This window comes from Notolabrus celidotus, chromosome 9, assembly GCF_009762535.1.
Source record: "Notolabrus celidotus isolate fNotCel1 chromosome 9, fNotCel1.pri, whole genome shotgun sequence".
Taxonomy (NCBI): domain Eukaryota; kingdom Metazoa; phylum Chordata; class Actinopteri; order Labriformes; family Labridae; genus Notolabrus; species Notolabrus celidotus.
Genome location: NC_048280.1, coordinates 21,982,061 through 21,997,812, shown reverse-complemented (window position 1 = coordinate 21,997,812; position 15,752 = coordinate 21,982,061). Strand labels below are relative to the sequence as shown.

Below are 15,752 nucleotides of genomic sequence, written 5' to 3'. Positions count from 1 at the left end.
TCTGCTCTCAGTGATACAGATACACAGAGACAGATATCATTCCACAGTGGTCTCACAGTGAACGGACGCAACCAGGAAGAGACGAGCCGACAGTATTCAGGGATGTTAATGTACGTCACCAGACATGTTTGTCAACTCCAATTTGAAAACAGAATTTGGAAGAAGTAATCAGAAAACATCACGCACCAAATTTAGAACATGTTAATATGCTTAAGGTTGTATAAAACATTGGTCGGTGGACAAAAACACAACTACTTACCCAACAAATCAACATGTTTCAAATGAACAGTTAAAAGCAAACAGTTTCTAAAGTCTAATGGTTATACTTGCCAGCAAATAACATAGCCTATATGTCCCAGCAAATTTAGTTTATGCTTTTGAAAACTTGTGTTTTCTTATCAAACCAACAAGGCAGTGAATCCAGAAAAAGGAGATTGTCTTTTTTCCCAAAAGTTACATTTATATTTTAAGAAGTTGCCACACCAACTCCTTTTTAATGTCAGCTTGATAGTGTTTTGAATGGAAATTATTTAAAAAATGTTGGTGTGTTGGTTATAAACTCATCTGCCAGGCTGCAAAAAGCTGATCATCGGCATGGCTGCTCAGTGTTAATTGTCGACATGTTTTTAATACGTTTTCCCCTCTAATTGCAGCTGTCGTTATTGCACCTAAAACCTCATTAAGCGTTTTAGGGTTACATTTATGCATTCGCTGCAGTTTGTTAAGTTAGAAGTCATACGATAACCACAAACTTTTCTTCAGGTTCATTATTGGGTTCTTAATGCCTTTATTGTGGAAAGGACAGTGGAAAGGGTAGGAAACTGGGATGAGAAAATGGAGGATTACACACAGCATAGGGTCGTGGATCAGATTTGAACCTGGACTACCTTTGAGGACTGTATCCTCTGCACATAGGAAGCATGATTTAACTACTAAGCTAAACCAGCACACCAACCACAACATTTTCTAAACTTAAGTGTTTTTGTTGTCGGTCCTAACAACATGGCTCCCCTTCATCTGAATCAATATCCTGTGCTCTGCTTCCTCAACCTCCACCCTACGAGATGTGGGAGTTACAAATGCGTGTGGTTCCCTTCAATAGAAAAAAAATGTTCTCCATCAACATCATTCAGGCAGCAATTATGTTTCACTTTAAATGTAATAGGCAAAACAAATTAGTAATACATAAACATGATTGCTCAGAGAGAGGGCTGAATGAGTATGCGACAAGGGATGTGAAAGAGCAGACTATGCTTTAAGACTCTGGTGACTGATGGTCCCTTTGGTTCAGTGATATGTTTCTGATGTGGAAGACATGAGACAAATTTCTCCATGCTGGTACTGTCTGAACGCTGGTTCTCTCCAGTGGATGTATTTTTTAACCACCTAAAAATGCTTCAGTCACAATACTTTGAGGTCTTAAGTTGGCCTCAGAATTGCTAATTTCTTACTATTTTTACTGCAAATGCTTTAGATGATATTTAAAAACCTTCACATTTGAACTCTCAAACCTACCCCTGCAACATCTTTATCACTTTTTCTCTGGCATGGGTTCTTAGATGTTCCCAGCACTGCTTATGTTATGTCACATACACTAAGATAGATATAGACACAGTGTACATATTGGAGAAACTCCTTGAAATGTCTTTAGTGTTGGCAGGCTCTGAGATAACCGCAGGCATTTTGACCTCTTCACCAGGCATGTGGGCATCAAAACTACAGACCCTACAGATCATCCTTGGTGGAGTGGGTAGGGCTTTTTCGAAGACAGAACAAGAGAGAAAGAGAAAAAAATGATGGTCCAACTTTTGCTCACAGTGATTTTCTTCTAAAGGATCTAAAAGAATAAGTGTGTGCGTATGTATCTGTGTGTGACAAGTTGCAGAAGAGAAATCGAAAAGATGAGAGCAAAAGAGGACTCACCTTGAGGGAAAAAAAAGTAAGGATGAGAGCGAGGAGGGAGCCAAGCCACCTTTAAACTTCCCCTTCTTTGTCGGATGTGTGTAAGTACTGGATGGAGAGCGGGTGCGAGGCTTTATGAAGAGCACTGGGAGAGAGGCTCACCTTGAGAGGAAGAGCTGGAAGGAAGGAGGGTTAAAACCTCCAACATCCACTCCTTTATGAGACTGTGTAATAAGCGGAACGTGGATAGATACCAGGATAGTGGAAGACAGAAAAGGCCGTAGAGTGAGGCTAACCTTGAGAACAGTGAGGGGCAGAGGGAAGGTCTCCCACACGGTGATAAGAAGGGCTTTTTCAGACGGCTGGAGGAGGAACACTCAGACAGGAGGCTGACTGATTGCAAGGTACAGCCCAAGGGTCACACTCTGACTCGGGGAGGGCAGAGATACTGGAAGCACACACATACAAGACTTACAAAAATCCCGCCCATTCGCATAGACTCGTCCACACACACAAAGGCTCTATACCCCTCTGACCAGTGTTTCATTATTACAACTCAAACTCCAAGTAGAAGAGAAGACAGATTAAATAACAGATGGAGTGATAGGAGGCCAGATAGGAAGAGACAGGACAGGGAGGCTCGACAGTAATCTAGACGTCCTCTCCTATGATTGTCATTGGCATTCTTATAGACTGTCATGTAGCCGTACAATACGTCAAATAATACCACTCACCGCACAGGCTGCTGTAAAGGGTAAAAACGGCTTCCGTAATGTCATAAAGAGCAAAAGCATCCAAAAAAGATGCATCTAAAGAATCCATCAAGATCACTGAATGTCTCCAGTGGCAAATTCAATCAAACGAGCTGTTCTTAACAGTCATGACAAAGCAAAGCAAGCAAGATATAGATAAAGATAAAGAAAATGAAGGAGAGGAAGAATTGATTCCTGCAAAGGTAATTCATCTCAGAGGTATAAAAAACTCCAAAGCTCTGCCTTAATGTTTCTTTTTTTTTCTTTCCCTCCTTTCCTTTTTCTTTGTCTTCTGTCAAAAACAACTTGGGCTAACATCGCAAGCTGTCACATCAAGGCCATCCCCTGCATCTTACAAAGGGGAAGATCCTGCAGTTGGATGAAGCGGCAAAGCGCGCAGACACCGAACCATCGTTTACACACATGCGGTGTAAAGACTGGGAGAAAAAAAGGCTTTTTCTATTTGAACCAGAGTTTGTGCCCTGAGGACAAACCCATTATAGCACAGGGAAGGAAGTTTTCCATGAAATAGCTGAACAAATAGATACGGATGAAGTGCTCGGGGTAGTAGGAGATCTAAATTCAACCTTTTAAGCTATTTAAAAACATTGTTGGAATTTATGTGATTCAGTTTTTTTTCCTCTCTAATGATGACACTGTCACATGGTTGATTTCCTTCAAATACCAAGTGCACTGCTCATCAACCATCTCTGAACACAGCCACAATATTCCTGCAACATGATCACAACCCAGCGGTATAACGGAGTCTTTCATCATGATGGAGTGGACACACGCACAAACACACACACACACACACACACACACACACACACACACACACACACACACACACACACACACACACACACACACACACACACACACACACTCTTTCAACATCAGCAAATGCTTTCAACCATTAACATCATAGAAGCCAGATAAGTGTGCCCCCTCTTTTGCAACAACCACTGGGGAGGTGAGAGGCCTTGTAGTCAACATGCTGAAAGACTACTCGATGATCAAAGACTCAGAAAAACATGACCCATGATGGATTCTCTGAGAAGAAGATAGGAGAGAGAGTGAGGGAGAGGTGGGGGACCATGAGCAGGTAAAAAGCGGAGAGAGTTGAAAGAAACAGAGTAAAATATCTGCAAAGGTGGGGGGAACGCAGGGTGGGAGGCAAAGGGAAGGGAGAGTGCAAACACACACTTAGCTTTTGCCATGGATAGACAACCTACCCGGTCACTGAATCTACAGTTGAAATGGTCCTGTTTGTTTAGATTACAATAAATAACATAATTGGATATTTTTATCTGGATACAAAAAAATCTAACTTCTAATTTATTTATTTATTCATCTTTGTTGTTTTCATGACTGTTTAATTTTCTAATTGCCAAAAATGAATGAACAGATCTTCTGTGCTCCCATCTATTTTACACTTCACCTTCTACACACATTAAAGGCACATTGTGTTGGCAAGTGTTGGATTGTAGGTGTAAGTATTGTTAGGCTATATGTCTTGTTCTGTGTCCCTCCACCTCATATCACCTTCTCTGCAGGAGCCTCTTGATTGAGGCAACGAGGTTCACCTGCCTGTGGGCCTTAAAGTTTGCTGCTGCCTGCAGTCAGAGAGAGGCAGTTGAGTTGGGGACTGCTGTCCGGCTGCCTCTCCTTGAGGGGGGATTTGTGTGTGTTTTTGTTGTGTTGTGTCCTGTTAGAATATAGTTTATCTTTGTTGAATTGTTTAACCCTTTTTGTAGTTTTATATTAAATCCCTTTATATTAAATCCCTTAGGTGTTAAAAGGTGTTTTGCGGTTTCTATGGTTCATGTGTTGGATTATTGTTAGCCCCACAGGGCCGGGGCATAACAGTATGAAGATAGGAGATGAAGATTTGGCGTGTGGGAGTGCACTCGTATAATGCAAGAAAACAGTGAATACAGGGGTAGGATAAGATAAGTTTTAATATCTTCCCAGTCCTTTTTGCAAATCTAAAGTAAAATGTTTTAGTGCACGCAAATGGAACTGATTGATTTGGGGTTTTTTTGTAGAACTATTTCTTTTTTTTTTACTTGTATAGTTTGTTTTTTTCTGTTTTACTTTTACATGTTCGAAATAAAGACATCAAATCAAACCTTCGTGTCGGATTTTCCGCTCAAAAAGCAGAAACAATATTCGGCATCCATACTGAAGTCGCTATATTTTGATCTCTGCTGGTTAAGTTTGGCTGTGAGAAGTTAGTAAGCAAGCAGGTACTCGTGGCTGATTCTGGAGCAGGATTAGAAAAAAGACGTACGGTAACTGTTGGTGTATTGTTGCAGACAGAGAAACTCTACAACCAGGGCTTTGCTAGATAAAAGAGCAAAATGGCTCTGAACAGGATTTAACGTTCATGCTGGTTTTACTGCTCTTTGAGGGCAAAAGAGTTAGCTTTTGTTAGCTAAGTAACGGTAATAAATTAGACCACAAAGTTAAGTCTGTTACAGTATAGTGAATACTTTCATGTTTCTACAAATCAGTACACGACCTCATCACTCAGCATCTTGAAAAAAAGTTATCTGAAGAAAGAAAATTAGTATAAAAAATAAGATCTGTATTCATTAATTTGCTTCCATACAAATGTAGTCTTTTGCAAGCGCCACAATGTTATGACAGTGGGCGATGGTGCTCATGGGAAATGGAAACCTCACCCGGGAAAAACACTGATAATAATATTCTAAGGGGTGGCCAGAGTCAACGCAACAAAATAACTCCTCACAGTGTTTTTAATAAACTGCACAGCTACTGTTGGGATGAAAGTGGACCTAAGCCTTTCAGAAAACAGAGGTTAAAATGTCAAATCTGGGTGAAAATGGCACAGTGCAAAAAAAAGAAAGTTGGTTTTGACATGAGACAAAAAGTACAATCTGAATTCAAGGCATGAAAATCTGAATAGCCCTTACTGTACTTTTCAATATTTGTATCATTATACAGTTTAACTATACAGAGACAAGAAAGGCTGCATGTACGGTAAAATGTAGATAACGATAATGGCCAGTGGAGAGGATAGGAGAGGACAGGAAAGGCTGAAAAAAGCAGGTTGATTCCAGCTGGAGTGTCTGCTCTGGCTGTCTGCAGATTTGTCAAGACAAGTGTCAGGACAAGTGCACCTCTGTGCTTACCTGTAATGGCACGGGGGCAGGAGGGCGGGACAGGCTGTTTCAATTCAGCAGAAGTGTGTCTGAGCAGGTCTAAGTGTTAGTGCATGTGAGTGTGTGTGAGTGTGTGATTGCATGTGTGTATTGGTCTGTGAGACAAGAGAAGGAAAGAGAGAGGGTGATAAAGAAAGGCAAGGAAAAAGTGGAAACAAGTGTGGAGAGAGCTGCTAGACAAAAGGTGGAGGCGCAGAGTACAAAGATGAGCACATTAGAATATGAATCCTGGGCCCTGGTGCACTCTTGGCACTTAAAGAGCCCCTAAAGTCAAGTGTCAACTATTATGTGTCATCAGTGGTGACACAGGGTCACTGAGCAGGACGGGTGAGGTCAGCAACGGTGCTCACCCGCTCTCTCAACATGCACCATTAAACAGTCCCACAGAGTGCAAAAAGGACGAGCTGTCATTTGGGTGGAAAAAGAGGCTTTGCACTTGCATGAACATCCATACAGCCTTTTTCACAGTATGAAACACTGTGTCTAGCTATTCAATTAGGTGAACAGAGTCAATATTTGCATAGACACATTCAGCTAATGATATGATGTTTTACATAATGCATTTAAGGTTGTAACATTCACAGATGTAGCTCATTTCCTCCGATTAGCCATCAAACAGGTACAAATACAACACACAGGCGACATGCTGAATGTATAAAATGCTTCAGTTGTTTGCTGCTAAACCAGCTCTGTAATTACCTGAAGGATGTTTTAATTGTCGCATGTTCTACTCTTAATATTAGTCAACGCTTTAGCAGCTCTCCAAGTGAGATTGATTGGATAAATCAGTCGGAATTATGGGAAAACAGGAGGCCTGCCAATCAGCGATGTGTAAGAGAGTTGGTGTGTATTTTTTAGCATTGTGTGTGTGTAGCTGGGGATGTGCCAGTGCATAAGCACATGTACATGTTTGTTGGTGATGTGTGTTTGTTGATGTGTGTGTATGTGTGTGCGTGTGTGAAAGTATATAAGGCTGACAGCTGGGCTTGTTCAAAAGGCTTAGCGAGCATTCTGGCTGTTTGGGAAGCAACAAGCACACAGTCTATCTGAACAGGGATCTAAAACCTGTGTCAACAGCAAAGTACAACTGGTGTAAACAGCCACTGAGTCAACATGCTATAATTCACACCAATGGAGAAACAGCTCTGATATATTTAAGCGTAATATGCTGCAGTTGTAGGGATGAAAAGATGACAAAAAGCAACTGCATCAGTAAAAGGTCAAAAAGAAAAGGTTACACAGAGTAAAACTCCAATTTAGCAACAAAGTTTTGAAGAAATAAAAGGAGGGCTTTGTTTGTGTGTGTGTGTATGTGTGTCTGCCTGTGCACAGTGCTTGCATGTCTGTATACAGGTAGTGTGTAAGGTCTTGGCGTCTTTGCATGTGTGTGCATCTGATGCCAATGTGTGCACTAGAATGTGACTCAACTCTGCATGTGTGTAGACGAGTGTGTCAGTCCATCAGCATGTCGGCGTCACAGCCCTTCACTAAGTCCCAGATTAACAGTGACAGGCAGAGATCCCTCTAATTATCTCTTCCTGGACCACATGCAAATGGCAGAGCTGCAAGGAGAGCAGCGATTGGCTGGGGCAGCCTGGGCGCCGCCGAAGGGCTAATGAGTCTGGCGACAGGATTCAACCTCATGATGTACTACCAAAAAACAAACCCTCACCGTCAGACTGCTTCACACAGGACAGGAGTGAGCAAAAACACACAGGCACTATGCTTAAGCTGTTTAGCTGAAAGGGACTTAAATGGAAGAGTATGAAGAGGCTCAAAGTGTTGCATAAGTACGTAGATGTGACACTTGGTTGCTCCCTGACATAAAAATAACTCTTACTAACTCTTACTTGTTTTGCAAGGGGGTGAACTCACTAACTCCTGTGCTTTAATGATGCACCAACAGATACATCCAAATATATATGAACATTAATGATTATTTTGACTTTATGTATTAAAAGAGGTGTGGAATGGGATGAAACAGATGACAGGATGCAACAAGCCTGCTCTGAGAGCTGAAGGAGACCCAGAATTTGCTTCTGAGCTGAACCTGTTCTTCAACAGGTTCGACACAACCCCCAACACGGTGAGCTCAGATGGTGATCCTGGGTCGTCAACCACCTCAACGGCCCCCATTCACACCTCTGCTGGAGACTCTGCTCTTCGTCCAATCAGCAGCTTGGCTACCTTCCCCCCCCTCAGCCTACCAACAGCTTCCATAGACAGCCCCTCATCATCATCAACATCATCATCATCATCACCCTCCTACTCCCTCCTCCTGCCGAACATTGACATTAACACCACAATAGTCAACTTTCCACAGCCCCCCCCCCCCCCCCCCCCCCCCCCCCCCCCCCCCCGCTTCACCTCCAGCCAGGTGCAGAAGGAGCTCTCCAGACTCCGCATCAATAAAGCCAGCGGGCCAGACAACATCAGCCCCAGGGTCCTCAAGGTGTGTGCGGGGCAGCTTGCAGGGGTCTTTCAGCACCTCTTCAATCTCTCCATGAGGTTGATGATTGTGCCAGAGCTGTGGAAGACTTCCTGCATCGTCCCGGTGCCAAAGAAAGGACGACCCAGCGCTCTCAATGACTACAGACCTGTGGCACTCACGTCACATGTGATGAAGACATTCGAGAGACTGGTTCTTCAGCACCTGAGGACACTTCTGACTGCTTTCCTGGACCCGCTGCAGTTCGCATATAGGCCGCACATCGGTGTGGAGGATGCCATCATCTTCCTCACCCACAAGTCTCTCTCCCACCTAGAGAAGCAGGGAAGCACTGTGAGAGTCATGTTTTTTGACTTCTCCAGTGCTTTCAACACCATTCAGCCCTGCCTTCTGAGAGACAAACTGCTGGCCATGCAGCTTCACCCGGACACCACAGACTGGATCGTGAACTACCTCACTGGACGGCCGCAGTACGTCAGAGTGGATGGCTGTACCTCTGAGGTGGTCATGAGCAGCACTGGCGCCCCCCAGGGGACTGTTCTGGCGCCATTCCTCTTCACCCTCTACACCTCCGACTTCCGCTTCAACTCCGGTTCCTGCCACCTCCAGAAGTTTTCCGACGACTCCTCCATCGTTGGACGCATCAGTGAAGATGACGAGGAGGAGTACAGAGGACTGATAGAGAGCTTCATCGCGTGGTGCGACAGCAATCATCTGAAGCTCAACATCAGCAAGACTAAGGAGCTGGTGGTGAACTACCGGAGGAACAGGAGGCCCCCAGCCCCAGTCCTCATCCAGGGGGAGGAAGTGGAGAGGGTTGACTCATACAAGTACCTTGGGGTCCAAATAAACAATAAACTGGACTGGTCCACCAACACTGATGCCATCTACAGGAAGGGACAGAGCAGACTATTCTTCCTGAGGAGACTCAGGTCCTTCAGTGTCTGCAGCAGGCTCCTGAAGACCTTCTATCAGTCTGTGGTGGCCAGTGCTCTCTTCTTTGCTGTGGCGTGCTGGGGTGGAGGTATCAAGACGGGTGAGGCCAGCAAGCTCAACAAGCTGGTTAAGAAGGCCCGCTCTGTGGTTGGCCTAGAACTGGACAGTCTGGAGTCAGTGGCTGAGAGGAGGTTGATGGACAAACTGCGAGCCATCCTGGACAACCCCTCTCACCCTCTCCATGATGAGCTGTGGCTGATGGGGAGCTCGTTCAGTCAGCGCATCATTCCACCACGGTGCAAGACTGAACGCTTCAGGCGCTCCTTTGTGCCCACTGCCATCAGACTGTTGAAAAGTAATGGAGGCCACAGACTGCACCATGCTGACCACTGACACACCCCCCCCCCCCTTGAACAGATCCATAACATCCCTGCTCGGTCTGTCACACTCCATCACTCCATCATCCCATCCTGAACTCTCTCTTGACTGCTGCTGGCATTATAATGTATAATATACTGTATTATATAATTATCTTGCTATATTATATTTTGTTAAATTACATTACTATTCTAAGTACAACTCATGGTCATATTACATACAAATATTCTTCTATTTATTGCTTAATTTGTCATTACCAACCATAATCACACCATGTCAACCTGTCACTACTGAAACATTTTTTAATACTGCCTGTAATTACTGCTATTTAATTTAAACTCCATTTGTAACATTGTATATATCTAAATTGTATTCTAGCTTTATTATCTATTTTATTTTACTTATTTTATTTTATTTTATTTATTTTTATGTTATTTTGTTTTTATTTTTTTGTTTTATTTTTATTTTTATTTTTTACTTATCTTTTTATTTTTTTTATTTTTTTTTATCTTATTTTGTACTTATTGTACTTATTTTGTACTTATTGAAACTTCTTTCTTGATTGTACTTATGTCTGGGTTGCTGTAACAACTGAATTTCCCCCCCGGGGGATCAATAAAGTAATATCTTATCTTATCTTATCTTAAAATACAATAATAATAACAATCATACCAAGTGTCAACAGTAAAAATATCACTTTTTGTCTGATACAAGTAGATGCAGCGAACTCTTTTGTACAGCAGAAAAACACACATTTCAATAGTACTTTTTTTTACTCCGATATTGATTTTTACAGTATAAACTCTGAAAACACAAACCAAATAATTAAATGTTTTCCCCTCTCAAAAGCTAACCAAGTGTCACGTCCAGAGGGTCTGAATAAAGATGGCACATGGAACAGAACAGCAATACAAAACAAGAAGAATACAGTGATGAACTGGAACAGACGGTCACAGTCTGGCTCCTGGATTGCTACAGTCAGCTAAAAAGTCAACTTAGTACATCAGCAGGAAGCATGGCAACAGCGTCAAACAGTCCAACATGTCTTTAACTGAGGCCCAGTCTGTCTAAACTGGTGGACAAAACTGGTTCCAGGGGTAAATGGGGAGTTTTTTTGCTGACAGAGCTGACAAAAACAAACACAAGGTGAACATAGAAAAACTTATAAGCCGTAGTTCTCAACATCAAGCCTGGTAGAAAAAAAAACTGACGGTAACAAGTTTGATATCTTGGTAGCAAAGACATGTTTTTCATTTGCCATAGTATCACAACAGTATAACATTTTGGAAAAAAGTAATGTTTATAACACTAGACGAGGGTCATAATGAAAGCTGAGTAATCAGGCAATGCTCCATTGGTGTCTTCTCTACACATTTTAAAGTAGGCTACACATGAGATGATAGGCAGGGATATGAATTGACCTCCCTCTAACATCAAATGAACCCCTCCTTCATGTGATTAGACAAAGTGCTGGGCTGTCATTAGTTTTGCTTCAGTTATACTCACTGCAAAAACAGGACTTTTGTTGAAAAGAAGTGTTAAATAGGCCATGAAGTTGCTGAATCATGGCCCATTTCAAATTCAAAAAACTTAGTTTTAATAGTTGCTCATAAGGTCTGTGTATCAAAAAAGTGATCTGCAAGAAAGCAGTTCAGCTTTGCAAGGGCTCCAACTCCGATTCAGGCATTATAACAAGAGAAATCCCTCCTCTCTGCCACAAATAACACAAACTGAGGACAAAACATGGCATTTTATTGCTGTGTGGAGCACTGTCTTTATATTTGTACCATCAAGCACCCCAGTGAATTTGGGAGCCTTGGGAGATGCCGTTTTTAATCAGGAACGGTTGGCTTTGTTTAGTCCCTGTTCCATCCTGCATTTCTCTCCATCCTTGGAGGGCTTTACACTAGATTAAGAGGCATTTTCATTTAGCTCTGCTGTAACATAGCCTTTCCAACTATCTATCATTCCAAGGTTGGGTGTTGGAACAATCACAGTGGTTGCTATTTATACTGTTTAATTGTTTGAAAAAGATATTATAGTGTAAAAAGAGGTCAGGTAAAACTGCAGAAAGTTCACAATACGCAAGGGATTACGCAATAATCATGTTGAGAGGCTCGCCTTGTGGCATAAGCACCGTGCACTGACAATACCATGAGTGAACAGTGATATCATTGTGTCTATCGTGAACAATTGTAGCCAATTCCAACCCTTTGGGATTGCAGATTGTTGCAGGGAAACGGTTAGAGAATGATATGTGATAAAATAGCCAGAAAGAGATGGGAAACACATTTCCACATGACTGCATTTCCATGATGGAGACACGCACATTTTATTTCTGAGTGTACCCTTGAAAGCTCTGTTCAGTGGAAATCACGGCTAATGTTGATACTGTGTCAGTGTATACACTTAGAGCTTAACAGCATGCATTGACCTGCCTAACATATCTATTATTTAAATTTCACTCACATATATCCCGTAAAGCCAAAAAGAAAAGAAAAAAAAGAGAACTAGATGTCATCCAGGTAACAAAACATTCTGCAAGTTTATAGAGAAAGACATTGTTCAAAAGTGGCATGAAGTAAAAAATGCAGTGGCCGCTGAGAACAGAGCACTGTGCAGTAATGACTGATGCCTTGTGTCCCTAGAATGGCTTGACCATGACCACTCTCTAAGAAGATAGATTTGCTTCGACCCTGCAGATCGTTTTTAGAGGGACAAGACAAATATTTTAGATGTATCACACTGAGGCATCACGCTGGAGGTGAGGGGAGGTAAAGGGAGACTGAGAGATAAATACAACAGAGAGGAGAGAGAGAGAGCAAGGGGGAGAGGCAGAGAGAGAGAGAGAAAGAGAGAGAGCAGGGAAAAAGTGCGGCCTGCCTGCCTGCCTGGCTGACAGTTGACTCTGTTGGATGTGACTTTCACAGTCTGCTGGCGGTTTGTGTGGAAGCCATCACATCTGTGACTGGCCGTTTGATTAATGAGCCTCTCAGCTTGTCTGTGCAGTTTGAGGAGGGGCCACGGCCTTATCCCAGGCATCACTGATTTATTCGCCTTTGGAGCAAACCCCCAAATATCACACACACTGAAATATAAGAGCGAACATTCACACACGTGCGGGCAGACACATGTACGCCCTCCATGATATGCATACAGTGAACAAGTTGGTGCAGTGCAGGCATGGAAACAGACTCGTGCGCACAAGCTCGTCACTCTCCTCCGCCACCTGCTTACGGCTAATGAAAACCTCAATGTGTCAGTGCTGTCCAGGGGTAGCGAAGACAAAACACACCATGTATAACCAAGCAGACAAAAGATGTATTCTGTCTCCACCAACACAAACTCCCATCCCTGGCTGTCAGTCAGCCGAGGGGACACACACAAGGGGATCGACGAGAGAAGAAAGAAGCCCTTCCTCAATGACACATCACACTCTCCTGATTTTCAAAAGTGACAAGTCTTTTGAATTTCTGGCCTCGCAAGATGGAGAGCCTGATGATGGCTTGAGAGCGTTTTCTTCTTGTTTCTTTGGCAGCGGGAGCCATGAAATGTCACTCTGGCTAACCTTGAAGCTCTTTTTCTCCTGTGTTGTTTAATGCTTCCAAGACTCGGGCAACCAACTGCTCGAAATGGTGCCGTAACATCGCCCTTTAAGTCAGATAAATGATTCTGGAAATACTTCCAGGTACATAAATGTGCATTAGCATGTACATACCCTCACACAGGCATGCTTGTACACTCAGACACACATACACCCCCCCCCCCCCCCCCCCCCCCCCCCCCCCCCTCCTCATCATCCACTAACACACACTCCCTCATTCCCTGAAGCGTAAAGTAAGACCATTAATCCAGACACACTGAGATCCAGCTTCTCCCCAGGTTGATCAGCGTCCGTGGAGGAAGACGAACATTCTGACATATTTGTTTTTATTTTATTCCCTGAGAAAAAGGCCCGCCATATGGCAGAGCCCGGGAACAGATGGCGATTGCCCACTTCCTGAAAGCACAAGCGTCTATCGCCGCAATTTAAGGAGCCGCTCAAGCAAGAGAATGCCACAGACTGGCATTTTTCCACAAACTGCTATTGTTATGGACCTGAGGGGTAACAGCAACAATGAGACAATGCAGGGGAAATGCTTTAGTGTTCAGTAGTTACACTGTAGCTTAGCACATTAAGCTAACAAATCCATGGGTCAATGCTGATAGTGCTGTTTGACAATCAAATGTGTGAAATAAAATCATGAGGACGAGTGCTTACTCCGAATATTACCAGTAAAACTGAAACAAGCAAGAATACATCTGAATTTATTTCACTGTTGTTGTAAGGAAACTCTACCTGAAGCAGTGGGCCAGTGTTGATATAAGCATGAATGTCCTTGGATGATATGAGGTCCTTATGATGGAGTGGAGAAGCCGCCCTGTGGCACATGAAGCTTCATCCCTCATACTTTGCTACCTCTTATCAACCAGGTCAGAGGACCTTCTCTGACATACTGACACAAGGAAAGAGTCTCAAAAAGTCACCTTGGAGGATGACACTTAAAATGTGACTTTAGTCTGTAGCATTCTCCATACTCTCAAAGAGAGATACTTTAGTTTTATTTGATGGAGAAAAATATGGGCATAAAAGATTTAGGTTCATACAAGCCTTGTGATAAAAAATAGTCAAAATAAGAGAGGGAGATGTCATCACTGACACCCATTATTTCAGCTTCAATAGGCACCATTTTGCCTCTTTTTCTACCAACATGTGCTGTGAAAGAGTAAAAAGTGTACTCTAAAGAAAATACTATTTTAAAGAGGGATCCAGGACAAAGAACGTGAGTTTTCCATTCATTAATGTCCAGTGAAAGAGAAACTATTTAGTTTCAGATTAATCACTTGGTGCTTTGACTTCTTGCATTCACAACAAAAGTTGGCTCACAACAGGAAGTTAAATGGTGAGGTAATGCAACACCATTTCAGTCAGTAGATTGTTACCTTGGAGTACATTGGGTTCAAGGTTAGACATCAAGAGCATATTTAACCTGTGTGTGTAATGTCATTTACACACAATGTAATAATGAGAATCTTGCTTAAGACTTGTTATAAAGGTACTTAGAGGCTACACACTGAAGTAGATAAAATTGACAACTATGGGTTACTATGCCCTGGCCATGAATCTGAATGAATGCACACTGATCTTCTTCCATTCAATCATAATATTATATTCACCAAAGGGACACTAACTGACCTCACTGAAATGTCTAGGATGGGCATAACACATTCAAGAAACTGATAAGATGAGGTTATGAAAATGAATGTGTAAGAGACAAGGAACAGCAGGTTAAAAAAACACCTCTGTATCTGTTAATACAATAACACTCTCAGAAAACACCCAACCAGTTATTCTCCCAGTTAGCCAGTCAGTCATCTAGCTTTCAATCCATCTTCAACACCTGTCATCAATCAGAAATAGCCAAAAAAAAACAACAGGCTAGTCCGCCTCCCGGCCACTAAGTCAAAAAAACCTTTCAGCCTGTCATTAGTCCACCTAAACTATCCCCTTACCATGAATTTTTGCATCCGTTACACTGACAAGTATGTACGTAGCCCTTCCACCAGTTTTAGTGAATAATTTAGCCAGCAAACAAGCAAGCTAAAAAGTTAGCCCACCCACAAGTCATCCACCCCTTCATTGAAACCTCCTGCCTGCCAGGAAGTCAGGTCAGCCAGTCAGCCAGTCAACCCTGGGGGGTCCGGGGGTAGCATTAATCAGTCTGGTTTCTGCTGAAAAGCTCAATCTGCAGATGATGGATGAGCCATCGTGCTGAAGGAGCTGAAGTGACAGGTGACAAAGAAGGACACACACACCTGTATAAATCCACTCTCCCTCCTGTCTGGACCTCGACGATACACTGTCAAGGTAGCAGGGTGAAAGCGTGTGTGTGAACGTGTGTGTGTTTGTGTGTGTTTATGTGTGTCTCAGCATGTGTCCTGCTCTGCTAATGAAGTCATCTGAACAGTGATTTAACAGCCCTGGTGTAAAAGCCTGCCGCTCTTAACTCATAGCCTTTCTCCATTAGAATGTGATATAAACCCTGGGCACAATAACTGTCCTGCCACTGTAACAATATATAGGAGGCCAATGGGCCACACGGC

The 15,752-nt window shown here is 42.9% G+C and overlaps 1 protein-coding gene across 6 annotated transcripts in view; it reads right to left on the bottom strand.

Moving 5' to 3' along the window:
* kiaa0825 (KIAA0825 ortholog) overlaps positions 1 to 15,752 on the bottom strand; it is a 123,789-nt gene that overhangs the window by 55,151 nt on the left and 52,886 nt on the right. The window contains exon 23 of one of the 6 annotated variants that reach the window (XM_034691310.1): positions 2,243 to 2,350. The exons of 4 other annotated variants lie outside the window; for them this stretch is intronic. In XM_034691310.1, coding sequence (XP_034547201.1) covers positions 2,257 to 2,350 — 94 coding nt within the window. In that variant the 3' untranslated portion in view covers positions 2,243 to 2,256. Of the gene's footprint in view, positions 1 to 2,242; positions 2,351 to 10,640; positions 10,735 to 15,752 lie in introns of those variants that run through there. One more of the 6 variants, XM_034691311.1, reaches the window with a different exon arrangement.